The 27,423-nt window shown below is 42.0% G+C and overlaps 2 protein-coding genes across 4 annotated transcripts in view; one reads left to right on the forward strand and one right to left on the reverse strand.

Moving 5' to 3' along the window:
* adamts14 (ADAM metallopeptidase with thrombospondin type 1 motif, 14) overlaps nt 1-16,457 on the forward strand; it is a 44,520-nt gene extending 28,063 nt beyond the window's left edge. For both annotated transcript variants that reach the window (XM_084342954.1, XM_084342955.1), the window contains exons 7-22: nt 1,476-1,581; nt 5,406-5,549; nt 5,728-5,860; nt 6,898-7,011; nt 7,170-7,318; nt 8,518-8,690; nt 8,825-8,958; nt 10,670-10,793; nt 11,032-11,112; nt 12,048-12,211; nt 12,290-12,455; nt 13,267-13,399; nt 13,588-13,795; nt 14,000-14,129; nt 15,491-15,598; nt 15,692-16,457. In XM_084342954.1, the coding sequence (XP_084199080.1) occupies nt 1,476-1,581; nt 5,406-5,549; nt 5,728-5,860; nt 6,898-7,011; nt 7,170-7,318; nt 8,518-8,690; nt 8,825-8,958; nt 10,670-10,793; nt 11,032-11,112; nt 12,048-12,211; nt 12,290-12,455; nt 13,267-13,399; nt 13,588-13,795; nt 14,000-14,129; nt 15,491-15,598; nt 15,692-16,266 (2,642 nt within the window). In that variant the 3' untranslated portion in view covers nt 16,267-16,457. The remainder of the gene's footprint in view (nt 1-1,475; nt 1,582-5,405; nt 5,550-5,727; nt 5,861-6,897; nt 7,012-7,169; nt 7,319-8,517; nt 8,691-8,824; nt 8,959-10,669; nt 10,794-11,031; nt 11,113-12,047; nt 12,212-12,289; nt 12,456-13,266; nt 13,400-13,587; nt 13,796-13,999; nt 14,130-15,490; nt 15,599-15,691) is intronic.
* Nucleotides 16,458-18,725: 2,268 nt separating this feature from the next.
* star2 (steroidogenic acute regulatory protein 2) lies at nt 18,726-27,289 on the reverse strand. Of its 2 annotated transcripts, XM_084342343.1 has the most exons (9): nt 27,263-27,289; nt 26,640-26,806; nt 24,106-24,229; nt 23,887-23,994; nt 23,657-23,793; nt 23,367-23,525; nt 22,332-22,516; nt 20,752-20,845; nt 18,726-19,142 (listed from the first exon to the last, which is right to left on the reverse strand). In XM_084342343.1, exons 3-9 carry the CDS (start codon nt 24,167-24,169, stop codon nt 19,038-19,040), a joined length of 852 nt encoding a protein of 283 aa, XP_084198469.1. In that variant the 5' UTR covers nt 24,170-24,229; nt 26,640-26,806; nt 27,263-27,289; the 3' UTR covers nt 18,726-19,037. The 2 variants fall into 2 exon arrangements, with proteins under 2 accessions (XP_084198469.1, XP_084198470.1); XM_084342344.1 differs by lacking the exons at nt 26,640-26,806; nt 27,263-27,289 and adding an exon at nt 25,677-25,744.
* Nucleotides 27,290-27,423: the final 134 nt, after the last annotated feature.

A 27,423-nucleotide genomic window follows, 5' to 3' on the forward strand; every position in this document is an offset into this window, starting at 1 on the left:
ATGTTGCCATAGCTGCCGTTCTGTTGTGTTCAAAACAAGCCCTGGTTTCTAAGGCACCTTGCTCTGTGTTGTGCTGGACCGGGTGCTGTGTCTCAGGGTCACGCGGAGACATCGCACTCCCTTGCCAAAGTTTAGCTGTGAGATGGTAGATTCTGTATCCAAAAACAGATATTGGACTGTGGGATAAATAGAAGAAAAATCCACACATTTTCTGGAGTAGCTGCAGATGTGCACACATGCGTTTGCACGTGCACCGTAAGTGTTTCTGATCTGCTCTCCTGGCTGATTTCCCATGTTTGAGTTCACCACCAGATGACAGAGACCCCCTCGCTCCTCTCTCGTGACACCAGCAGTTCCAGAAACTGATTTTTTTTGACCCAAGCTGCTGCTGCTGCTGTTGCTGCTGCTGCTGCTGCACCTTTTCGCTTCAATGTGCAAAGCTCCCAATGACCTCTTCATGGGAATGTAGCCTGCATTCCCTTTTATCTGCCTCTCAGATAAAGGGGTCGTGCTCCACAACTGCTTCATGTTTCACTCGCAGTCGCTAAATGTGTCCATTTTGTTGTCATCTATTAATCGAAACCATCAACGATCCGGATCAAAACCTGAATTCAAATTGTTACTTTTTAGCTATGACTGAAATAACTCTCTGCAGATGTTTCTCCTTTTCAACACCACCAAAATAACCCGTCGTCACCGGCTGCCTGTCTGCTGCATTTTCTGCTTTTTACCTGCATGCCAAAAAAAGGTCTTCGGACGGTCAGAGAGCATGAAAAATTTGTCTGAAAAGCCGCCAAAAAGAAGGCCGGGAAAAAAAACCCCAGCGTGCTTCTGAACCGAAATCAAACGCGCTAAGCTGAATCGCTGCACACCTCTTGATCGAGTCATGTTTCATGTTTGTGCTTTGCTTAAGAGTTTGATGAACTGTGTGAAATGTTGCTGCCGGGTAAAGATCACAGGCTTTCAGTTTACCTTGGTACCTTTCTTTACGAGATGTCCCATACAATCTGTCACAAAGGAGCTTCTGGCCTCTTAAGATCCCCTCTATTGCTTCTGTTTTATCTGCTGAAAGGTGTTTTTCATTTGAGATAAAGGCTTCAGTTTGAATGGCTGATACCGCGTTAACCTTCAGTGTTCCTTTAATTTTCATGCATTGCACAAGCATTGTCAGTCCCTGCTAGTTCACCTTGAGTGTCACTGCACATAAACAACCTACTGCATCAGATCAAAACCAGTGCATCCATATAGACGCATGGGTTTCGTCACAGCTCCATGGCGACCGCTAGAATAGACGCAGGCATTCACAAATCACTGAAATCACATCATATTGTAGTATGTAAGTATAGGCCTCGGAGTTCAATAATGTCACATCAAGAGCTCATTTTCCACCTTGATCACCGGCGCTTAGTGAGAATACCCCGACCTTCATCCTGGTACTTGATTATTAGGGCTGTGTGGTCTTTTCTGTTGCCCAGGTTACGCTCCAGTGACAGGGATGTGCCACCCACTGAGGAGCTGCACTCTGAACCATGAGGACGGCTTCTCCTCCGCCTTTGTGGTTGCTCACGAAACCGGCCATGTGTGAGTAATGGCATGACGATGAAAGCACCAGCAGAGTCTCACAGGGTCTTACCGCATCCAATTAGGCCGATAGTTTTGCACGGTAACTGTAGCCTGTAATTAAAGGCAGGGCGCTTTAACGGCAGTCTGTTGTCTTAACAAAACAAAGCATCTGGCTGCTTCAGCACGAGCTGAGTCAGCTCTTTGTGGGGAAAACAACTGAGTAAATACACTGATCAATACCATATATATAAATACCACATGTGTATGTCAATGTATTTTATATGCTGTGTCATATATACACATGTATACTCACTGTCCACTTTATTAGGTACACCATGCCCCCTTGTTTATGTAAATGGTGAGGACAAAACACAAGATGCAGGATGTTTTACAGGTAACAGTCCAGTATCAGCCAATTATATCACTGACTGATATGTTGGGCTTTATTTAAAAAGTATTACTGAAACAATATTTTGAATGCCGCTCCGCTTTCTGCTAAATGTTGGGCAGGAGAGAGGCGTAAAATTCTGCCTTTGCATTATATAATGTAATTGACACATGGATCATGTAGAATAATTCAGAAAAATAAGCATCTTATTACATAAAAATGTTTAAACTTTTCCTTTAAAATTCCCAGCAATTGTATTAAGTAGTAAGTATTATCACTAGCATGTAGCCAGACTACAAAAGTATTAGTCAAACATCAATACATTTCCAGGATCCACAAGAATGTGTCCATAGCATCAGCAGGTCGGCTGAAAGTTGGCTTTGAATGTCTTTAAGTGAGGTATATACAGTAAGTAAAAGTATAAAGATACTTTCTAAGTCTCAGTGGCTCATAATTTAAAGTTAGGGCCGTATCCACTCCGTCTGTGAACTCGCACCCACCTTCCATTTGACATTTTTTCATAAAGAGAGTCAATAACTCCTGGTCCACTTCACACCAGCTTTCTCTCTAATGGACCATTTAAAGGTTCATGAAGAAACGTGTTTGACCTGTGCCCCCACTGTGGCACGAACATTTAAAAAAAAAAAAACTGCTCAGACAGGCTTGACTGGCTGTCACATCGCACAAAAGAATAGACGAACAGGTCACCTCTTCATCTGCTCCCTGGGGAAACGTGGCAGACTCCACGCTGCGATCGTCACGCTGAAAGACCTGGTCAATGAGCATGGCTGACTCATTGATCGAAAGCGTCACGTTCACAGAACTGGGTGTCACCAACTCTGTAATGGTGCTTGTACAGCAGCTCAGCGTTTTAGAGCTCTTGCTGCCTTCAGTTTCTCCACCATTTGATAAAAAACCCCCAAATAAAGCAGATTAAAAGGTGAAAATGGGAAAGAAATGCACTCAGCAGCATTTTTGCATCTTCATCTTTGCCCCCTTCTTCCTTCACTCCACATTGTCATCAGTGAAACAGCGTCCTCTTGCAGTGAGAAACAGAAAAACTTTTTAAAAAGTGGATACTAACTATGATGTCCTCACTGTCCTTTCACAGAATCACAGCCCAGCTTCCCAGAATATCATCAGCCAGAGCTTTTGAAAGTTTTTCTAAACCTAAAGGATTCTCATTCGCTCGTTCATGCAGAAACTTTTAATTAGCATGCTGACTCAGACCTGTGGTTACATCCAGCCATGACCAGCTGGGTCCAGTGTGTGTCCTGGTGTCGGCGTGGGTTTCCTCTGGTTTCTTCAGTTCAAACGCTGGCAGGTGAAATAAGATCTGTACATCTTCAGTAGGTGTGAATATGTTCACAGGTTTGAGCTCTGTGATAGACTGGCAATCACCACTTCTCAGCCTTTTACTTAAAGCTTTCATGACCACAAAGAGGCTAAGGGAGAATAAGCGTTAGATGGATATATTATAGTTATTATGCTGTCCCCAAGAGAGAGGCTGGATAAGATAATGAAGTCGATTGAGTCTGGAAATAATAAAAGAAAGGTTTCATCGAGTGTTCAAAGGTTTGAAATAATTAGAAAGTGCTTGTTCTTTAGATCATAGTACTTGTGATCATGAACCATGATTCGAGCCCACAAAATTGATTTTTTTCAGCCGACACCGACAATCGATGAATTTCACATTTTTATAATTTAAGTTAATATGCTGTAGTTTATTCACACCTAAAGGGAAAAAGTCTCAGATGTAGTGAGCAAAGATGATGTCATATTCTATACCTGGATTTGTTGTGTTGACATAAACGTTCTCCCTCCTCTCAGAACCCTTGTGGAACGAGTATCGCAATTTCGTTCTTCTTCTTCTTCTTTTCTTTTTCTTTGTCTTCATCTTTTTCTTCTTTTTCTTCTTCTTCTTCTTCTTCTTCTTCTTCTTCTAAATGACTTTAATGATCCTCTTTCATACTGACATTTGCGTCAAAGGCAAACACAGCTAAAAACCGGCTGGTGAGCTTACTAAAGAGCCAGCTATTTCACGTGGTTCAAGAACTGATTGGAGGTCAGCACTCAACACAGTTACTGTCTCCTCTCTTGTCTGAATACTGTAGATGTTCGAGTCGTTTTAATTCACCGTTCCCAGTAATACAAAACAGAAGAAAAGCGGAAGGTGTTTGACCTTCACATTGACAATTAGTTTTATTGTGGTCTGCGGGAGTACCCTGTTTCATAGTAATTACTTGGATTGGGTTGTCAAGGGCAGGTTGTAGCCTAATGATTAATTTCTGAACCATCACTAAATATCTCTGTAATAGGCTTGAAATAAACCAGAAACTTCACGTCTTGTCCGATCTCACTGGGAGACTATTGGTGCGTGTTACCAGATCTCCTCCCGTCTCCCCGTCCAGACAGCGCGCTGTCAGTACAAAGAAAAGAAAGACGTCAGCAGCACCACAGAGGGCCCAAGTCCTGCCTCCTCTCCTCTTCTATTAGCTTGTGTCACTTTCTTGTCGAGGATGCATTTAATCAGTCTCTGTGAACAGCTGAAATGTGTCCCTGCGGGTTTTTCTTTTCAATATTCAAAAAAATTCACAAATACCTACCTACCGCCTTAATGGCTAGCAAGATTCAAACAAAAGCTCTCATGAGGCTTTGCCAGTGCCTGATGAGATGTGGTGATACAAGCTCGACCTGAATGTGATTGGAAATGTCTTTGTGTTTGGAGAGGCTCTGGCGACAGAGCTGTCAGTGGGTGAAGCCTCAGCGCTAATAGAGAGCTCGCATGACATCCTAATCCCCCTTCGGACAACATTTCTTTTTATTTCAGGACAAAGACATGGCAAATGAAGCTCCTTAGGACACCAGACTCCCCGCCCCCCCCCTCCTCATCCTCTTGTTCCAGTTGTCTCTCTAACTCAGTGACATTTTATTTCATCCACCTCTCTGAAAGGTGTTGCTGGTGTTTACTATTTAATTTGATTAAAGATAAATTTATTTTGTGAGCATTAAAAACACACACACATCTATCTACAGTCTCATGTTCGTCTCATGTTTGACTGCAGTCTGTTTTACCATAGGTATCAATCTACCCATCAATAGGAAGAATTATGTATTTATTATTATTATTATTATTATGAATTTAAGTTACGTCTTTCTTTTAAAATCTACATCACAAAGAGCCTAAAAGTATATTTTGTGAAAGAAAACATCTGGTGTAGTAACTGTATCTCGTGAAATATACCAAATGTATCAATGCATCGGCGTTTATTGCTGTCTAAACACGAGCAGCTGAAGCAGCTGAAGCTCCACGGACACATTTCAATCAGCACTCCTTTAACCTAACACGGAAAAATGCTGTGACTCTGCTGGTCATCGTCATCGTTTTCCTCCATGTTGTGCATTTCCTGTCCAGTAAACCACATTTTTCGTAAACTACATTTTTCCCCATCAGGCTCGGCATGGAGCACGACGGCCAGGGGAATCGCTGTGCGGATGAGACCAGCATGGGCAGCATCATGGCGCCGCTCGTCCAAGCAGCTTTCCATCGCTATCACTGGTCACGTTGCAGCAAGCAGGAGCTCAATCGATACATCCAGTATGTTGTGTTTATCGCAGGTCATCAGCTCGCACCATATTGGTTTGATGCTGCGCAGCTTATGTGTGGAGCAGCTCAATACGTTATTGATTTTTTTTTTTTTTTTAAATGTTCTTCTATCGTGTCTGTTATCCAGATCCTCACATTTATGACTCTATCATTCTCGTCCTATTTTCAGCTCCTATGACTGCCTGCTGGATGATCCCTTTGAGCACAAGTGGCCCAAGCTTCCCGAGCTCCCTGGGATAAATTATTCAATGGACGAGCAGTGCCGCTTCGATTTTGGTGTCGGTTATAAAATGTGCACCGCTGTAAGTCCCTTGCACCATTTAATCGCCAAAGTATTGATTGATTCATTCATTCCTTTGAGTCAGCAGTAATACTGAGGCCTCCTTGATAGTTTCTTACATGATTGGAAAAGCTGTCAAAGGTGCAAGGTGTAAGACATGGCCAGAATTTTAGTTTAAAGCACTGTTTCTGGCGCTGTACAGCGTGTAGTCTGCTGTACTGTTGCGCCTCATCCTCCTTAGTCAGGATCACGTCAATCCCCATCGAGGGGGCTGACAAACGAAGGGCAGAGATGTGCACATCACTAAAGGGCAGGGGCAAAAAAAATCAATGAATGACTGAAAAGTGATTAGTGTTACTTCATGTCCCAGATTTACACAATTTTATGCTAGAGGGCGAATTGTTCTACGTTCTTATTTGAGGATAAAAAGTACAATTTTAATTTTTTTTAAAAATGCTGTTGCATCTCACTCATTATTTGTTGTTTTCATTCTTTAAAACGCACCAGAATGCAGGAAATACTCCTTTAATGTCAAAGTTTTGGGGAGAAGGACCACCACAATCCCGCTTCCTGTTTTATTTTGGAGGAGGTCGGCACATATGGCTGGGATGTCCACTCAAATTAGCATGCTAACCAGCTAGCCTGGCCTGACCTGTCTCTTTATACCACTTTTGGAGGCTGTGTTCAGTCCTATTCTTGTGTCCAGACACTAGCTCCACAGCTAACTGAGCTAACTAGCTAAGACTACAGCAGTAAGCAGCAGTTGGTAGTTACTCTCGTGATATGCTTCCCCCTATATTTTTGGAGCTACCTTTGACTTCTGGCCGTATCTCACACGTTGCCCCTTTAATGCATTACATGAAAAATAAAATATGTTATGATACGACAATGCAGCACACATACAGAATATGTAAACACATGATAACACACAAAACACAACAGGTTGAGTGTGAACGAGGTGTACTGTGAGGGTGGATTTTCTGCCTCCGGTATAAAAAGGCTAAATGAAGGCATTTGTTTACTTGCCTTCATTTTCTTAATTGCTGTTTCCTTATTTAGTTTCGGACCTACGACCCCTGCAAGCAACTGTGGTGCAGCCATCCCGACAACCAGTACTTTTGTAAAACCAAAAAAGGTCCTCCGGTGGACGGGACGGAGTGCGCACCAGGAAAGGTAGGAAATGTCTCGAACTCTAATGTATTTTGGGGCGGTAATAACAAAGTGGAGCTCTCTGATGATAGGAAGTAAGAGATAATCAGGGTGTTTTCAAATGTCGCTGTCTGTAGTCTGGGCTTCGTTGACATTTCTTCCTGTCTTTGTCCTGATTTTAGTGGTGCTTCAAGGGCCACTGCATCTGGAGATCCAGCCAGCAGCCTCAGGGCCACGACGGGAGTTGGGGCTCCTGGTCGAAGTTCGGCACCTGCTCCAGAACGTGCGGAGGTGGAGTCCGCTCCCGCAACAGACAGTGCAACAACCCTCCGTGAGTGCTGCAGCAGCGGGGAAACTCTCAGCTGCCAGACAGTTTATATGTTGTGTGTGTGTTCATCCAGCAGATGATGACGTACTGTAAAAGTGTGAGTGCGGAGCTGGAGATCAGGGCCAACACTGGTTTTGATTAAGTTTGACTAAAACTTGGCTTTGAAGAGTTAAGAGTCTGAGCTACTATGTTACCCAAACATGATATAATGAAGCATTTATCTTCATTTAAGGGCCCGTCCGAATTCTGAGCTATTGTGTATTGTGAGTATTTAGGCACAAAACGGTCCATTTTAAATGTTAATGAAGAGAAATAACAAAACAGAGTTGCTGTAATTTAGTTTGGCTTTCTCAGTCTACCGTGATCAGCAGGCACCAGGTTGTTTAAGCGGCCTCTCAGCCGACACTTGGACTTAAGATACGGTCATGTTAAGCGTGTGTTTCCTGTTTCAGTGTAAACACTGACCCTGCAGATGTGCACAGCTTACCAATAGAAACACTGACGCACTGTGTTTGGAAATGTCTTTATCATCGGCACGTACAACAAACAAGTAGGACATTTTTGGAAAAGAAAAAAGTATGTCAAACAGTAAACTAAATACTTACTGCATACAGTTAGCCGGTGGTTGGGAATTGGGACACAGCTGACACACTTTAATACACTCCAAAAAGTCTGTAGGCACACTGTGAAGCAGATACAGTGCGACAGAGAAATACAGGAGCTGCAACACGGCTGAAACAAATGTCGAGTCTTTGACACACATGGAGCTTTTCTCTTTGTAAAGCTGAATTTGACACAGTTCGTCATCGCATTTTGAACTTTTGCTAGTTTCAGCCTCGAAAAGGACAGAGTCATCTTTAAGTTCATTAATTATACCTCTGCTTTTCTTCAAAACGTATGCTGTGAAAAAGGCCCACTGTGCCAAGTTAAGTAACTGCTGAAGTAACTCCACATCTACAAAATCAGCTGCTTAAAACACCTTCAAAATAAAAGCATCCTTACTGAGAGAACTAAGGATCCGATCGGGATTAGTAACATGTTAAGGATTAAATAGTCGACTTTCTCTAATAACTTCAGGAGTTTAGTGCACATATCATTTGTTCCCATCAATACTTTGAATGAAGGAGGTTCATGTTTCCTTTGGATCTTTGTGAATATCATGATGTCTTGAAAAGCATCATTTTGTTATTGTCACCCCTCAGGCCTGCCTACGGGGGCCGAGACTGCCCCGGCTCCACTTTTGACTACCAGATGTGCAACACAGAGGAGTGCGCTGGCCCGTACGAGGACTTCCGCGCTCAGCAGTGCGTCCAGAGGAGCAACAAATACCACAAAAACATCAAGCACACCTGGCTGCCGTACGAGCACCCAGATGGTAAGTCTGTGAAGAGCTAAAGCAAAGTCGGCTCAAAGTTAAGCTCAGAAGTGGGAAGATGATATTTGCAGGAGGCTGATCTGTTTATTGGATCCTGAAGATACGAGGCGCGCGTGTGTTTTTTGCGTTTGCAGAGGGTCGTAAGTGCGAGCTGAGCTGCAAGTCAAAGGAAACAGGAGAGGTGGTGTTTATGAACCAAGTGATGCACGATGGGACCCGCTGCAGCTACTCGGAGCCCTTCAGCGTGTGCGCTCGAGGAGAGTGTCTGGTACGTTTCTACTAAAACTACATGCACACAAACACAAACTTTGCCTTGTTTTGGGACATTAAAAATAATTACTTGTCTCTGATGACACTGAAAAACTTTCTTTAAATTACACTGACCGTTCCTCCTTCATTAAGTAACCCAGAATCTGTGAATAAGCAATATTTTTTTAATTGCAAAAGTTGAACTCATTAGTATCACACACACAAACACACATAAAGTCACATATGCACAAACTTTTGGATGGTGTACTTTCTTTTTTATGTTGCTGCTGTTATATAGTTTATTATTGCTTATTTCCATTTAAGTAAAATGGGCAAATATTTAGTAATTTTGTACTTTGATGTGTGTTTTTTAAACTTTCATGCTAAAAGATTTTATAAATTTTATAGATATAAATTGAGCAGGCAGGCAGTGGTTTTAAAACTTTTAATACAAGCTTAAATGTCAAGGCGCACTTAAGGATTCATATCTGTTAAAAACAGCCGTCATAACACTAATTATCTAATCACTCTGTACATGGTTATTTTTATCTAATAATAAAGCAAATAAACTTAAAAAAAACTTTTTTTTAAAAACTCATTAAGTTGTGTACATAAAAGCAGCATCACACGCAGGTCACAGACCTAAAAACTGAACTTCTCCGCACAATAAAGCGATCAGTTCTCCCTCCTCGCTATCCTCCTTCACACTGGCTGTCAATCAGAGTCGTTGACGTGTCACGCTTTAATGATTCCCACCGCCTGACGATTGTGGAAATGAAACACTGGAGCGCCCTGGAGGGCACAGCAAGACAGAGAGAGCGAGACAGTGTGTGAGCAAGATGGATTACATAAGATTTTTCTATCGTTGCAACAGCTCGAGAGTCATAAGCAGAAGGAAAACAGCGATCGAATGATCGATAGAAATGAGACAAAGACAAAAATAGCAATAGTAGTAAGTAATGATGATGATAAGATTATATACACGCCATTCACCTTTCACTTATATTACAGATATGACAAATAGGGGACAATTGCACAGCATATTTGCACCTACTGTATAATACACACTTTAATCCTGAGGGGAAAACTCGAAGCAGCAGGACACAAATAAACCACACAGAATGGTGCAAAAAACAAATATCACAAGTACGAACGTGAGAGTTTCATGTACAGTAAATGTACGTTAACATTAGGTGTGCAAAATGAATGTAATGAATGTAAGTTCGATATGAAAACAGCCTTCTAGCGTCAAACTCTGCACATTTATCACCCTGCGCAGTGAAGGTCAAACATCCAAGTGAAGTCATAACACGCAAAAGACATACTGAGGTGAATATTAAATATCTCACTGCAGATTTTATATCATTCTCACTCCAGTGGTGCTTTAACCTTTACTAGAGTGTATTTTGATGATGTAAACAGTGTCCTCGTTACGCAGTTATTTGACGAACAATCTGTAAATAAACGTCACGCACAGCACAAACACTTACATCTCAGTGCTCACCTGGGACGTAAAACGTTGAGACTTTTATTGTTGCAGACCAGCTGCTCAGTGTTTTGGCTGCTCTCCCGTTTTGTCTGGGTGTGTTTCCATCATGCATCATCATCAGGCTCCGAGCCAGACGCCTGCAGTGTGTTCTCATGGCATCATTTTCCCAGCGGAGTCATCCGAGTCTGTGTAAAAGTCAAGCTGATTTGACTGACTGTCTCCGCTCTTTTCCCCCTCGCAGCATGTCGGCTGCGACAAAGAAGTCGGCTCTTACAAACAGGAGGACAAATGTGGAGTGTGCGAGGGGGACAACTCGCACTGTCGCACCGTGAAGCTGACGCTCACCAAGACCCCCAAAAAGAACGGTAAATATCGCCCACAGCTCAGCGGCTCCGCTTCACATGACTTATTATATAAAGCTCAAAATCATTTACCCAGAGACCATAACCACATGTTCCCAATCATCTGTCTGACCCAATCTTCTCTTGGACCAAACTTTCTGTTACAATGTTTGCACATAATTAGCCGCTATCACAAATCAGAACAGATGCCTGCTGTCCTAGGCACCGAGCTGAACCGTGCCGTGTCTCCTTGTCTCGTTAGGACTGCTGAAAATGTTCGACATCCCAATAGGAGCCCGACACATCGTTATCGAGGAGAACGAGACTTCCCCTCATATAATTGGTGAGTGTCTCACATCCTTTCCCACCTACAGAAACGCACGATACAACAGATGCTCAGTTACAGAGTTGGTTTGAATTTTGTTGGATTGAATTCGAAAACACAGGAGCAGTTTTTTTCCAAATGTTACAGCTTTCTTGTTTGTGCCTGCTGTTGTTTGCCCTGTAAGACCAGCTGCAACTGCACTGACTGGCACAGACCAGAGCAGAGGGTCAAACTTGATTAACGGTCAGACTTCACAGGTTAGTTCGACAAATCGGCCAATAATATCATAGCAAGACAGGCACTGATACCTTTTACTTTTCTTTATAAAGACACGAGACTGCTGTATCTTTGAGTAACCTGACTTCGGATTTAAACTGAGATTTAAAACGACCTTCGACTTTGTGATTTCTGCAGCACAGCTGATGAGTCACATAACAGGTGCTGGTGTGAAAGGGAGTTTGTTGTTTTTTCATTTGAGCAACACTGGAGCGCTAATGACTTTTCAATTTGAGCTACTCGTCGCTGAGTGGGTGCTCTGATGAAGGCTTTATCCCTAAATGCGACGCATTCGCAGGAAGTAATGCCTTCAGGTGTGAGGAGGTGTTACAGGCTCACGTCTTGCATTATCTTTCTGTGCTGTGACTGCCGTGGGTAAGACAGGCTCAGCCTCCCTCTCCTCTTTCCTCCCTGTCCTCTCTGGCTTTTATTAGCTCATGGGAAGAAGAGATGACACACAACTTGGAGAAATGACTGTTGGCTTACCACAGCACCAAACATCTCAAAATACATACTGACACGCTCTCCGCTTAAAGGAAAATCTCAGAGTAGTTTGGCAGCGGGGAGGTTTCTGTTCAAGTTTCGAGATTTTTAATGAATGAATGACATTCTTTCCCACCACACTTGCTCAGAAACCTTTTTTTTTTTTTTTTTTTTCTTGTCCTCATCACTGACAGCTGTGAAGAATCAAGTTACTGGAAACTTCATACTGAATGCGAAGAGCGAAGACGCCGAATCAAAGACCTTCATCGAAAATGGCTTACAGTGGGAGTATTCAATAGATGGCGAGAAGGAGACGCTAAAAACAAGCGGCCCTCTGCATGAAGGCATCGTCGTGCTGGTGAGTGCGACTACATCCTCCGTCTTTTGCGTTTTTACGAGTTTTATTGTCTAATAAGCTTTCTTCACCTCGTCGCAGGTCATTCCCATGGAAGAAGATGCAAAGATCAGCTTGACATACAAGTATATCATACACGAGGACCTTTTACCGCTAATCACCAACAACAATGTCCTTCTGGCTGAACTTGACACCTATGAGTGGGCGCTGAAGAGCTGGTCTCAGTGCTCCAAACCTTGTGGGGGAGGTCAGTGAGTGTATTTTTAAATAAATAAGCAGTTTAGAGCTTCAGTTAAAGGATAAACTCACGCAAAAATGACAATTCGGTCACCCTCATGGAAAGAGGGATGAAGAGTGTTCAAGTTTTGTGGTCCACAAAACATTTCCTGAGCTTTGCAGCAAAACAGCGTTGCAGCATTCTGTTAACAATTGAAGTAGATGCAGACTTGTTTTAAAACATAAAAAAACAACTGAAGGAGAAAAATCCAGGGTCATCCGAGTCTCTAGATTTGAAAAGACGTTATTTTCATCCCTAGGTACGCAGTTGAGCTTGTGCACCGACTTTAGATGGGGTGACTGCTAAAGCTTTTTAGCTTATCAGCTATGTCACTTTTAAATAACTTCTTTTCAAACTTATTTGGAGCTCAGGGCTTTGGAAAACTAGCATTTGTTTTTATTGTTTTTTACCTCCACCAAGGTGGTTCTGTTTTCACCCTTGTCTATCTGTTGGTTTGTTGGTTTGTGGGCTTGATTACACAAATACTACTGAACGGATTTCAACAAAATTTGGATGGAGGATGGGTCTCGGCCCAAAAGAGACCCAATTAACTTTTCGTGCAGATCCGGGTAAAGGGATGGATACTAGAATCTTTTGACATCTTTGTTAATTTCTCAGGGAATAACGCATTGATTGTTAACTAATCAATGAACTGATTACTGAAAAAAGATGACCATGGTGATTAAATTTAAAGTTAAAAACATTAGTGTATTTTACTGTGCTATACGTCTGTGTAACCTTGATGGAAGATTAATGATGTGAACTTTTTGCCACCCCTCAGGCATACAGTACACAAAATATGGATGCAGGAGGAAGAGCGACAGCCGTTTGGTCCATCGTAACTTTTGTGAAACCAGCAAAAAGCCCAAACCCATCCGGAAACGTTGCAACGTTCAAGAGTGCAGCCAGCCCACGTAAGTGAACTCAAACTGTGGTACGGTTCTAGTTTTATATTTCTGCAGCATTAAGTGGTGATAATAGCTTTGCCTCCATATGCCTACCCTCACATGACATTTTAGATTCATTGTATGTACCAATGGAGAGAAAAAATGTCTCGCTGTGTGACAAGAAAACCTTTTCAAAGAGCGTGCTCTGCTGACAGGTGGGTGTTGGAAGAGTGGACTCCCTGCAGTAAGACTTGTGGAAAACTTGGCTACCAGAGCAGAGTGGTGCAGTGCATGCAGGCGCTCCACAACGGCACCAACAGGCCCGTCCACAGCAAACACTGCACCGAGGATCGTCCCGAGATGAGGAGAGCCTGTAACCACACCGTGTGCCCCGCCCAGTGGAGGACAGGGGCGTGGTCTCAGGTGAGCGAGGAGGACGGCCAGCTGCACCAGCTGTTCTTAAGTGTCCTGTCAGGGCACTATTCTCAAACACAAATGACCTGTTTGGACGTATGTATCAGTATTGAACTGTTGTATGTGGTCGACCCTGACAGTGTCAAGAGGTGTGACTTCATAAATAAATCACGTTTCCTGTAGCTTTAACATGTGTGTTTCTGTGTATTTCAGTGTTCGGTAACCTGTGACGAAGGGATTCAGCAGAGACAGGTGGTCTGCAAAGCCAGCGACAACACCATCGGAGAATGTGAGGGCGAGAAGCCGGAGACGGTCCTCATCTGCAAACTCAGTCCATGTCCAGGTGAGATCCACCTGCATGTAATAAGGGAACAATGTTCACAATACTCAACAGCTTAACAGATACATTCACTGCCTTTCTTTCATGATGCAGTAAGACTGACTGTAAAGAACTGGCACAAACAATCTGTTTCTTTTGCAGAACATGTGGGCGGTTAATGTCAGCTGCATCCTGCTAATTACTCTCTATCCTCTGCAGATATAGGCACGGCTAAATGAGGATGCTTCACATAGTACATGATGTTTTTCTGAGTCAGAAGCTGTTACACAGCCAGATCAAACTGAACACATTTAATTTTTTTCCACGATAATTGCCTCGGTAAGATGAACAGACTGTTACATTACCTGCAGCTGGAAATGATAAATTAATCTGTCTTGTCCGTAGTGAAAAGAGTCAACGTGTCTTATGTGAAAAACAGGTGCAACTGGCCCTGATTGGAGATGTTTTTCATCAGGAGCGTCACTTTTAAAACTCTTTCTCTTTACTTTTCTCTTCTTACCAAAACTGTCTTTCGTCTTTCCACTGTTTCATCATCAGCGACGCTGGTTTGCTCGAAAATAAAACCCTTAAAAGCGTTATTGATAACATTCAGCCACTAAATGTAGCGTCCCATCTCCCTCGTTGCATTCACGTCACAACACCACTGTTGTTCGAGTCATCTTCCCCTCATGTGGCTGCCAGTCTGTGCACTAGCTAATGTTGCTAACACTAGCTAACTTTGCTAATGTTACCAACTCACAAACGTCAATGTTGCAAGCTAATATCAGTGTTGCCAATGCTAGCTGACTAGCTGAGTGCCTCTACCGCTGATGAAGATACCACATGATAGCAACGGCGTTGTACTACTGGCACAAAAAAACAGCTGTCAGATTCTTGCACGGAGAGAAACAAAAAAATCATTTTGGACCCGACAAACAGAGCTACTTTTATTTTGCACTGTAGTTAAAAATAAAAAAGTTTACCCATATGACTTTTAATTCAGAAACTTCTGAATAACTAAAGGACGACATCTAAACTCAAAGACATTTCAGCCTCTCTGTCATAAACATTTCTGCTCCGATGCTCTCTTGCAGCTTTTCTATTCTCGCTTCCTCTTCAAAGGGGCAAAAGCCTCCTATTTTTGTCCGTCTCCCTTCACAGGCAGTGAGAGAACACTGTCTGGACTTTTTCTTCCTGTCAGAGACGAGAAGAAACAGCCCAGGTTGTGCCCTGCGTTTCTGTAAATAACACTGAGCTTTATTACAGGTTTCAAACGACTCGGCTCTGTTTTCTTACAGTAGCAAGAGGTTGTCAAGAGCTTTTCTCGGGTGTTGTGGCTGCTGTTTAATGTCTGTTTTTCAGCCTAATTTTGTCTTCCCCTGCAGGACAGCCAGTGTCTTCTCTCACCATTGAAACGATGGACAACTCCACGATAAAAGATGACGCCATACACCAAAGGGCTGCTGACAACCCTGTCCACAAAATCTCTTCAAGTAGGTCAATATTTTCTGTTTCAGAAATTCATCATCCACAGAAGTGTTTTTAAACCTTGCACTTATTGAACTACTCTTGTCTGTTATTTCCAGATGAACCATGTCTGGGGGATAAATCGATTTTCTGTCAAATGGAGGTCCTTGCCCGTTACTGTTCCATCCCTGGATATAATAAGCTTTGTTGTGAGTCTTGCAACAAGAAGGAAAACCTTGGCACACATGATCCCGACCTCCAGAGCACCCCAGTGGCCTCTGTTGAACCAGACCCCTCCGCTCCTTCTCACCCCGCATCACCCAAGCCTCATCTACCCGCTACGACCCAGAGCCCGCAGCAAACCACTAAAGCCATCGGCAGACGACTGCGCTCCACCGCCCCGGTGCCAACCACGGCTGCTGCTGCTGCTGCTGCTGAAGCCTCGCCATCAACGGGTGCTGCTCCGCCCCAGGGTCCCACCAGCGACTCCTTCCTCACAGCTGGGAAGGGAGACTCAGACCCGGGGCCTCTTCTACCTCCAGGGCCGCCACAGCCCACAGCAGACTCCAGTGGAGGTGCCTCTAAAGAGCACAGTCCAAACAGCACTTTAGGCCAAGTCGCTGCCAGGTCAAGAAGGGACGATTTAGGATCCGAGAGGGACTCGAGTCACAGAACCCTGTCAGCTCCGAAATGAACAGTGAGCGATGTTGTGAACGTGCTGCTCAGTGAGACGGTCTCATACATCAACTCACCTTTTGCAGCATCTGATAGACTCGCAGTCTTGCTGCAGATGTTTTTCTTTCTTTTTTTTTTTTTTTTTTTACAAAGGTTTTTTTTTTCCATGCCAGTGAACTTAGACCAGACCAGAGATGGTTACCTCATCAAAACTCCGGAGTGATCTGTGTGCAGCGTCGCTCTGCCCTCTGTGCTTCGAGTACGAAACGGAAGAAAAAAAAAAAAGTTGTCAGGTGCTGTAAACTAAAAACGACTACAAGACGTGTTCAAAATGTGATGACTGCATTGCTACATTCATGTTTTTATCTGTGTACAGTTGTGTAAGCCTGTTTTTTTCAAGTGCATTAGAACTACTATTGAACTTGTATTGTGAACATGTGAGGAGAGGTCAAAGGCCATGGCTTTGGAGGTGCACGTGTCAGCTATGGAAACTAGAGCGTGCCACCAGAATAGTTATAGACTCTGCCAGTGTTCACTTATAATCACTTATTGAAATGCTACGTTAATATAAGAATATAATCATATAAGACGTTTTAATGATGCATTGAATAACAAAGTCAATTTAATAGAATATAAAACAGAATAGTAAAAAATTAGTTTGATGCCCATCTCATATCTGCACATCAACTACGGAGCTAGAGCCAGCTAGCAGGCTCTTAGCTTAGCAGAAAGACTAGAAACCCTGCTATAAATGTGCCTAGTGGTAGCGCTTATAGCATGTTGTATTTTGTTTGTTTAATTCAAATATATTACAGAAACAACAAGTTTTTGGTTTCATTACAGGACAAAAAAGTAAATCAAGAAATATCTACAGCCCCCCCAAAAAACCTTTTCTTTTCATCATTCATAAGTGTTAACAGAGCCCGGCAGTGTTTCCCCCTGCAGTTATGCTAAGCTAATCACCTCCTAAATCCAGCTTCATATTCATACAGTCAGTGACAAAAGCCAACCTGTTAGAAACTTTTTCTTTGCAGTATTTAGAGGTGTTGATAGACTTATTAAATTACCTTGAATGGAGCCAGGCGAGGTTTCCCACTGCATCCCGTCTTTATGCTACGCTAAGCTAATCACCTCGTAACTCTAGCGCCATGTTTAGAATACAGGCATTAGAGTATTAACCGTATATAAAGATGGACGACGCGTCTCCACTTCCTCCTAAAATGAAGCCAAAATATCACATATACGGGCGCAGCCACCTTTCATCACAGTGTCGTCACTGCCTGACAGAAGGGCACACGAGGTTACGCCCCCGTTATTTGGCATGAAATGACTAATTACAACCAAACTTCTCAGAAAAATTAACTCTTTAAAACACATCAGCATCATAAGAACTATCTAAGACGGCAAAAACTATCTTTGGGACAAACTTAATTGGCATGTACTTCTTTAGTTTGGCCCGTGTCCCATCTGATAACAGGGATGGAGCCGGGTTATGACCGGTAGTGCAGCCAGCCACCAGGGGGCGATCAACATCTTTTGGCCTTATTTTTGGGAGCTGCCATCCATCTTTTTCTATCACCAATGCATGAAACTGGTATCAATCCAATCAAGTGTTTTTATTATTCGTCATTTAAAAGTCAATATGATTAGTTAACGTATGTATCTAATTGATAAGAGGTCTACACTTATTCCAGTGGCACACTCCAGACTCCACAGCCATCACTCCTGGCAGGGAGCCTCTCGGCTTCTCTGTCCCCGGTGCTCTTTGTTTTCTTGTTCCCCAAACCCAACGTACTGGTGATCGTCCTCGCTGGTAAAAAAAAAAAAAAAAAATCATGACTGTTTGTAAGCCAACCCCACTGTAGCACTCCCTCCGTCTGCCTTTGTGGAAGTCAGTCACTTATGCTTTAAAAACAAAACGATTGAAGAAAAAACTCAACTATGTTATTTTTTTTTTTGTAACTGATATATTTTTCAGATAATAATGTATATAGTGTAAATTTCAAGTTATGAGAAAGAAATTAACAACCAGGAGTAGAACGGAAAGTATGTTGCAATTGGAAAATACAGGCGATGCTGTAAGTCTACAGACTGTGGTTGGTCATGCTGTCACACCATTCCTGCATTGCAGTTCATAACATCATTATGTTTATTGTATAGTTCTTGTATATACGTACGTGAATGAAAGCTTTAAATGTTAATATTTATTGAATTTTTAAGTGGTATGGAGAACAAAGTAAAACACATTTGAAAGAACTGAGATTTTTGTCATTTCACTTCCATCTCTAGCCTCCGTTTGCTTTTGTTCATTTTAGATTTGAGCTTTATCTTACTTCCATTTAGAGGCTGGCATGTATGGGATTTGTTAAAGCTGCTGTAATCAAGTGTCCTTAAGTCAGTTATGTAGTGTTGCTACTCATGAGGAATTCAAAATATGTTTACAATGTGATGGATGAAAAAAGAATCGGTCGAACGAGGCACTTTAACAAGCTCTTTATTCATTTTGTCATATGCAATCGTGTGTCAACATACAAGCGATGACTCCTAATCAGGAAATCTTAATGAGGTTTGAGTGACACAGGTTGACATTATATTCCTATTATAAGCCAGCTTCCTTCTGCCAGGCTGGCACTGGGGCTGCTGACACCTCCTCCAGTCAGTGTTTCTGCCTTCGCTGAAAGGGCAGCGTTCATTTGAGCAGCCAGGCTGTCACCGTGCCTCCTTCTCCCAGTCTCTCCCCAGGGAGCGATGACAGGGTGCTGCTGGGATGTGGGTGCCACGGAGGCTCAATCAGCCCAGGGTGGCGCTCGCGGTGAGACGTCTGCGAAGGTGTCTGGTGAAATCCAGCTGTGCTCGGGGCAAAGCCTGATTCACAATGGACTTTGGCAGCCAGCCCTGAAATCAACAACAACTCTTTGATAAACCTTTTGGTTAGTCCTGGCAAACAAGAAAATATGCATTTAAGTATGAGAGGATTTGTCTGCATTATTATCTTCATCAGTTATACCATCTCTGTTGGTGTTTTCTCAGTTGTCATTTCAGTTCAATTCAACTCAAAAGGCTTTATTGGAATGACAACAATGACAAAAACCTGATTGAACTGGGAGACCATGCAGTTGCTGCAGTTGAAAGCGGCAAACACAGCCAAGTAAATGGATTTTGAGTTAACAGGGTACTCCATTAATTCTGCATTAAACTTCTGTAAAGTTAGGGAACTCAAAAAAGACAGATCAAAACGCAAATGGTCAAAATCGAAGCAGTGGAAGCGAAGATATCCTGATTTTTATCGCCTAGAATTCTCAAAAATGCTGGATCCTACATTTCCCATAATGCAGCTTGACAGAGTCCTTTATTAGAACCTCCCTGCCTACAGTACCAAGCGCCCACATCTTTCAAGCCCCACACCTTCAGTTTGTAATGAGGGATTTCTGTTAAACTATGACATCATCAGTTTTTAATCTTCTTCTTAATCTTTCAAACTTAAAGGAGCTTATATGTTTTCATTCAGAGGCAAAGAAGTATCTCTCTTAGATGGCTCTTAGATTTATCTAACAGCTGGAGTTACCAGTTGCTTGTCAGGTGAAGATTTCACCTCAGACAACATGTGACAAGCTTTTAGATACATCAAACCAGCAGTTCTTACCCTTCCTTGGCCTGTGAGCCCTTGATATTGGCCTGCACTACGCCTTTTCAAACGAGCCATTTCCCCTCTCACCCTTCAGAGAGTGAACTTTTAATGACTGTTTACTGAGGCTTCAAAGATTTCACAATACCTCATTAATCATCTCGTGACAACTCTTGGCTGACAGTTGAAACCAATCAAATGAACTATAAACTGTATATCAAGTAATTAAATCTAGCTCCATCCACATGGTGCTGCTCGCACATTCAATCACTACCACTTGAATCCGCAAAAACAATGGCTGTATCTGGCTCCACACACCTGCAGGTTTATCTAGTGTAAACCACCAGCCCTTCCTTCATTCCTCACTTGCGAGGCTGCTCTCGATCAATTGTGCTGCCCTCGGCCAACCCCAGCCTGCTCACTTTATCTTTTTATTTGTAGCTACCACTTTTTGAGTTGTGTGTGCTGGCTTCTGCTCTGTTAATCCTGGGAGAATATGGATTTTACAGCAGCAGATACAGAGATGAAATGTTTGCAGGCATTTCTGTGGCAACAATTGCCCCGATGCTTCCCTGAGACTGAAACCTGCACATCATTGTTGCATGATGCTTTACTGAAATATATACGAGTTGTTTGCCGTACTGTTTTTGTTTATGAGTTGTTTACCTATTGCACACAGCAGAAAACGTCCATCCTGAGAAGGTCATCGGATAAAAAACCTTGTGGAAATGCTGGAGCTCAACAATGTGCAGTGATAGGAAAAGCATCTGCACGCTCCCTTTTGTGCAATATTAATTTGAGTATTGTACAAAAGGGAGCGTGCAGGTGCTTTTGCTATTATCCTTTACAGAATGGAAAACACAGCGCATATGGATTTACCTTTACGTCCATATTGAGAAGCCATGTGAAGCGGCTTTTACTTGTGTCCTCATCCAGAGGCTGAATGATGATGCAGGTCGGTCCGTCCTCGGCTCTGTAAGCATACAAACACATTGCAAAGGTGTATTATGGAGTGTGTGCTTGACTCTGATTGTCTGTTGGTCTCAACAACTACTGGATGGAGCTGTATGCTCAGCCAAGTATCACTTTTAATATAATGGCCATTCCTCTGTCCCCACGTTCTTCAAGTTTCTTTAACAACCTTCTAATAAAACAAAAGTCAAGACTGTAGATACATAGACCAAATGAAAGTGTAAAATCCAAACCAATGAAACTGTTGAGTATTTGTCTCAGAAAGCCTCACTGAAGGACTCCGGTACAAAGCTTTTTCTATGTTTGCAGTTGAAAGGCACAGCCTATCCTTTCTTAGTTTGAAACTTTTGTTTCCAAGAGTTTGCGTTGAATTCTTTACATAATCCTTCTTTTCACCATGAGGTCCTTAGCAAAGGTACACTGACAGTACATTATATATATTATATATTAGTCCTAGTTATTAAGGCATTGTTATAGATTTAGATCCGTTAACTGCAAAAAACAGCTAAATGTTTATGATAGTTGACTGCTACAATATAATAATCTTAATAAAGCAACAATAGAGCTTATTAAAGGTTCAACAGTGACATAAGTATGTTAGTTAAACTCAATAAATGTGTTTGTAAAGATGTTATAAACAAAAATCAGAAACTCATAAAGCTTTTATTGACATTCTTAAGGTGTCAATAACTGTAAACACGTTTGTTATAACTCGTAACTTAACAATAAACGTGTTTATGATGCTTTTATTACAACCTATCCATATTAATCATTATCTAATAAGTGCATTATTACCTACACCTATTAAAAAGACCTTAATATGAAGCTTTTTTCTGGATGATTTCTGTTATTTATTTGACTCAACTTCTGATGTGAGTCAATATGTGCCTGTATAATACTTATTACCCTTTTCATAGAATATGCTCTGTACCACACCTATTAGACAGTGTTGTCCAACTCTCCTTCGATTGGCACATCTTGAGATGAGGCCATGCAGATAACAAATGCGAGAGTGTCCCTGAGAGCTTTTAATTCAGAGTGCATTTCATTTGCCTGTTTCTACAGTGATACGTCCTTTCATAGCTGCTAGGATGGATGTAGTCTTGTTTATTGGAATTAACATTTGCTCAGCTAAGTAGCACTCTGAATATAATGGCTATTCGCTCATCTTCGAATCCTTCAACTTTATCTGAAGTTCGACTAGGGAGACATTTTTATTTCAAACGAGTTGTGACTGCATATGTTTTAAGGCCACTGATATCAGCTGGTGCTGCTGAGCATATAATCACAGGCTGTCAGAATAAATTAAAATGTCAAACCATAACACTGCCCATGTTATTTTCCATTTTGTTCTGACATCTTATCACCTAGACGACTGAGAATGTACTCAGGCGCTGTATATGAGAGAAAGTTAGATAAAACTGTTGAATATGTATGTGAATATATAAAGACATAACTATTACTGCTGGATTGAATTACAATCTTACCTCACAAAGCCTGTTTGAGGTGGGAAGGACTCCAGCTGAATCGCTGCTCCTCCGAGATAAACCCTGGACTTTTGTTTGCAACTGTGTCTGACACTCAGGAAATCCCTCTGGCCAATCAGATTTCCTGCTGTCTCGGCTGAAGCCTCATGAGTGACCATTGTTTCAGGTCCGACCTGCTTCAGAACCTAAAACAGAAGAGGCACAAGTATAACATTTAGTGCGTACGTGGATTCCTGAAATGCAACTAGACGCTCAGAAGGTAAAAAGACCCCTTAACAAAGATACAGTTCACCCCAAAATCAGAAATCCATATTTTTTTCTTTTACCTGCAGTGCTTCTTACCCATCTTGATTTTTCTTTTTCTTTCCTTTTCTGATGCAAATTGCTGAGTTTTAGAGGTATCAGCCGTAGAGATGTCTGCCTTCTCTTCGTTATAATAGAACTAGATGGCGCTCGGCTCAAAACTCAACAGCAATGTCTCTTTCAAGAACTCATGCTAAAAGTATGTATATTGATACAATGACTAATTTATTATAGCTGTGTGGCAAAGGCTCACAATATACTGTACTTTTTTAGCTAAAAATACATATTTGCTAACACTTCAAAAAGAAAATAACTCATAATATAAGTAATAAATAAAACAACGTTTGTTTGTTTAGATTACTGTTCCTTCTTTAACGCTCCATTTCATCCCTTCCTCCTCCCTCTCTTTAAGTCTGATTTGCCTTTCCTCTTCCCTGTCACATTTCCCTTCTTCCCACCTGGGTCACTCTCTCTTTGTTCAAGGCTTTTTGTGGTGACAGTGTCTGACCCACCTTCACTCAATGACTCGCTAACTTTTGTTTCAATCTGCCTCAGTGCGAGATGGCAGTAAAAAATGTGGTATGGAGTTTCATTAATTTGGGCATTCTCTCAAGCATAATGGATTTAACAGCTAATGGAGCACAAACACAGCGCTTTGAAAAGAGCAACATAATAGCAACATATTCAATTATCAGCAGCCTCATGTGGGTTACGAGAAGGTCAGCGGCTCACTTTGATATGCTGTATGCTCGGGTTCCACTGGTGCATCTCCTCCACTCTGACGAACAGGATGTCGTACAGCTCGTCCACGCTGGCCTCCAGGACCGCCTCCAGCCTGAAGACCTTCCTGGCCCCCGGCAGCACTTTGCTACAGATAACATCCCCGTCATTCTGAGAGGGCAAGTAAAAAAAAAATAGGCAGATGTATATAATCATAATAGTCATTTAGGTAGATCGTAAGGGTACAAGGCACTCTAATCAGCAGAGTCTGGATTGATGCACTTAAATCAAGCGAATGTTACCTCTGTGACCTCAAGCTTCCAACCTTCCTCGTCCTCTATCATACTGAGAGCCTTCCTCATCGCCTCTCGGCCTTGTTGTACAAAGAACAGCTGGTCTTCCTTCGATGGTGCCGGCTTTAAATCTTCAGTTTTGGCCTCTGTAAAAGATACTTCTTTGTAATCTTCAACAGCTATGCTTTATATATAAAAAAATGTCATGAAACCAAAAGAAATATGTTTGGTTTTTTTACCATCACACTTTAATCCAGCATGTGCTCTCATATGATGTTGGATCAGTCCCCATCTCTGCAGGTGTGTTATCTCCTGGCCTATCACTGCCACAGCTGTGCGTTGAAGGCCTGCGTGATTGAAACAGGAGAGAAAAAGCTCAGTAGTCTTACCGGGATCGCAGCATTTGTGTGAAAATAGAACAGAGAATCGTCTTCCTTCAGGTTATTGCGAGTGTTTACCTGCCACACTCCTCAGATGGGGGTAGGAGATTCCACAGCAGAGCTTTACAACAGCAGGCAGCATGTTGTCTGTCTTTGGCAGTGACAGCAAAGTACCAGAGCGCGTCTCTGGTCTTTATACGGCCTGTGAAGGACAACCCGCCGAGATAAGGGCAGAGAAGAAGATAGGGCCTCTTCTTAATTCAGCACTGAAGGCCACACGTGAATTTTATCAACTAAGACACAGCATCGGATGCAACACAGAGGGGAAAATCTTACTGCAAGATGTTATATAATTGTTGAGAAATTTGGGAAACTGCATGTAATCTGATTAATTGCCTCCAGTGATGTCACTCAGTGGCTAAGTTGCATTGTGGGTAATGTAAGCTCCAGGTTTAGTGGTATGCTGCTAACTAAAACATGTCAACCCTGGACACAAATGAATAATTTGTGCTTTCAAATAAAAAAAAGGCGCACATTTACTTAATTAAACCTCAATTAATAATTTGTCCTCTTTATTTCAGATTTAATGAGGCCATGTTCTTTGTACTTACTGTGCATCCATCTGTATTCATGAAGAGCTTCAGAAAAATACCATTTTTAAAATAAAAGAGAAAAAAATCCAATTTTTCAGAGGAACACAGTCCGTTATCCTCTAAAATGTGTTTAAGATAACAATGTACTGGAACTTGCTGTGTGCAATGATTGCTGTGTGCAATGATAATAAAACTGAACCTCACACAGCACAAATTATTGATGAGAGCCTGAAATACTAAATCATGTGCACAGATTCATAAAAGAATACAAAAATAAATAGTCAATACACTTAAAATGGGCAAAATAAAGAGGTTAGAACTTGTTGGCGGATGCAGTTTGACGTGTCAGTCTTTACTACAAGCTCTTTGCTCCAGTTGCCAGGGACCACTACTACAGAGCCCTGACATGTCACCCTGAACGACGGCGAAGACTCGAGCCGCTCTGTAAGGTCGACTGTCAGTCACACTGATAAGCCAGCTGTGGATAATGTGAAAAGAGGCAAATGCACTTCACTGCTTTACATGGGTCTAATCAAACACTGGATGTGGATAAATGAACAGGAAAAAAAACATCAATATGGTCCTACAATCGTACAGTAATTATCCTCATTATGACATGATGTCATCTGAATGGTAATCATGGGGTTTCTCTGCACGAGCAAAAGAAATCTCTGCACAGCAAGTAGGACGAATGCTAATCAACTGTCGGACGTGTTACAGACTGAGATCATTATACACTTGTGCCTACATATATCATACAGAGAGGGAATAAGAAGGTGGTAAGGGAAAAGCAAGTTGGGGTTAATTATCCAACGCTGCATGGATTGCTTCCCTTTCCTTCTGTAAAGTGCAATATCCTTCTCCCTGCTCCCGCAGGGCCAACCAGGAGTGTTTGGTCAGCAGTGATATGCATGAATGGCTTCGAGAAATCAATGGCCAGTTACCACATGTTGCAGTTTGTGTAGGTTTATGCAACAAATCTACTTAGCTGGGTTTTCGATAAAAACAAATAGCTGTATTATCAGCGTTTTAACATTTCAACAAGCAAACACTGACTTTGGGATCCTACTAGTTCAGAAGTGTTGGTTAAGTCTGATGCACTCAGCAGGGTGATGAGTTAAAACATGCCCATGCCATGTTTTTACTGTTGCTATTATTCAATAGCCATGAGATATTAAAGGCTTTCCAACTCATCAACATCTCGAGTGCCTCAGACATCTTAAGACAAAGTCCTGTATTTGTTTACCCCATCCATCAACCCCAAACTAAACCCTACTTGGACTTTCTCGCTCTTAATACCAAGTCACCTTTTTGTTCAATGCATCCTATTTGGACACGCCTGTTTTCCACAGAACTTACCAGGAAGGATTAGAGTACCACCTGCATAAAAAATGGGACTTAGGTGTAGACCTTCTGCTTGCAATTTGAAAGTCAAAGTTGCATTATTTGTATGCAAATGTATAATGCTTTGCCTGATTCTGATTTATATTGTAAATCCACAATCATTGTGGAATAATGTTTTGATCTTGCAGTGCTCAAAAAAGTTCGAAAATCCAATGTGGGATTTGTAAAATATGTGCTGACAGCCAAGTCTGTTCTTAGCCACCAGTGTTATGTTGATTAATTTCATTTGATCTTGAACAGGTGCCTGTGCATGGTAAATTGCTGGAAATTGCTGAAAATTTGGAAACGCACCAGTTATAACATAAAAGCAGCAGACTTCAGGGCCACTTGCAAGCCAGAAAACAACAAGCCACTGGCATTCAACGGCTAATATATAACTCAACAAAAGAAGAAAAGAAATAAGGGAAGGAAATGCCACCTAAGGGCAGCAACGACAAAATAACCTTTCAGCATAAAGAGAAACTTTTACAGAATGAAAATATCTTTCATGGCTGAGCTGTCAAGACACCACTGCAATTAAAGCTATAAGTGCAGAAGAAAAAACTCTACGTGAAATTTCAAGAAAAGAAAAGAAAAAAGTGACACCATAAAATGACTGCTGCATGCCAGGCATACTATTACTGCCACGGGAGGGGAGCCAGGAAACTGTCAAAACAGACATGGATGAGCACACTGGGGATATCACTAGAGAGGTTTTTCTCTGCAGGGGTCCAGTCTGACGTTCCTCTGGACAGTGACAGACCACAGCCAGGAAACATCCAGACAGCATACTCCAGGATCAGCTGGGATTTGAAGACAACAACAGTAAGCATCAATCCAAATGTTCAATCTTCAAAAGGAAATGTAATGAGGTTGATTGCTTTAATTCCACATTTAAACACTTGGATTCTACCTAATCATTAGCCTTCCATATGCACCTCTGTTTTAAGCTACATGCAGATTTTAAACAATTTGTGTACGAATAAAGGAAACAAATGCTTATCATTAGAAAACAATGTGTTACAATTTGTGGTAAAAAGGTGAGGACCCAATTGCAAAACACCAGGGAGGCAGGCAGGATTAAAAACAAAAGGTGAGCTTTATTTTTTACAAAAAGCTGAGTAAACCAAAATCAACCGAGAAGCGTAAATCCTTAAACTACAAAGTAGAAAAATGAATGCTAAACAAAGTATCAACCAAGAGGAGCAAAGTACAACTCAGGAAAAACAAGAGGAACAAAAAAAAAAACAGAAACGTACCACAGACTGACACAGGAACGGGCTCAAGTCAAACACAAGTGGAAACACAGGACGAACAAAACTAACGAGGTGATAAGGTTCAGGTGGGGTGAAAAACGCAGGTGAGGGAAACGAACGGAAAAACACTGGAAACAGGGGAGCGGTTGATAGGCTGGAAAAGC

Source organism: Pagrus pagrus (genome assembly GCF_965226575.1).
Source record: "Pagrus pagrus genome assembly, chromosome: 21".
NCBI classification, from domain to species: domain Eukaryota; kingdom Metazoa; phylum Chordata; class Actinopteri; order Spariformes; family Sparidae; genus Pagrus; species Pagrus pagrus.

Bases quoted from the DNA above. Each gene is read 5' to 3' on its own strand.
- star2 (XM_084342343.1), bottom strand. From the start codon at position 24,169: ATGCTGCCTGCTGTTGTAAAGCTCTGCTGTGGAATCTCCTACCCCCAT. The intron at 22,517-23,366 runs GTGAGCCGCTGA...CTTCTGTTTTAG, and splicing joins CGAGCATACAGCATATCAAA to GTTCTGAAGCAGGTCGGACC. The intron at 19,143-20,751 runs GTAAATCCATAT...TGTTGATTTCAG, and splicing joins TTCTCAATATGGACGTAAAG to GGCTGGCTGCCAAAGTCCAT.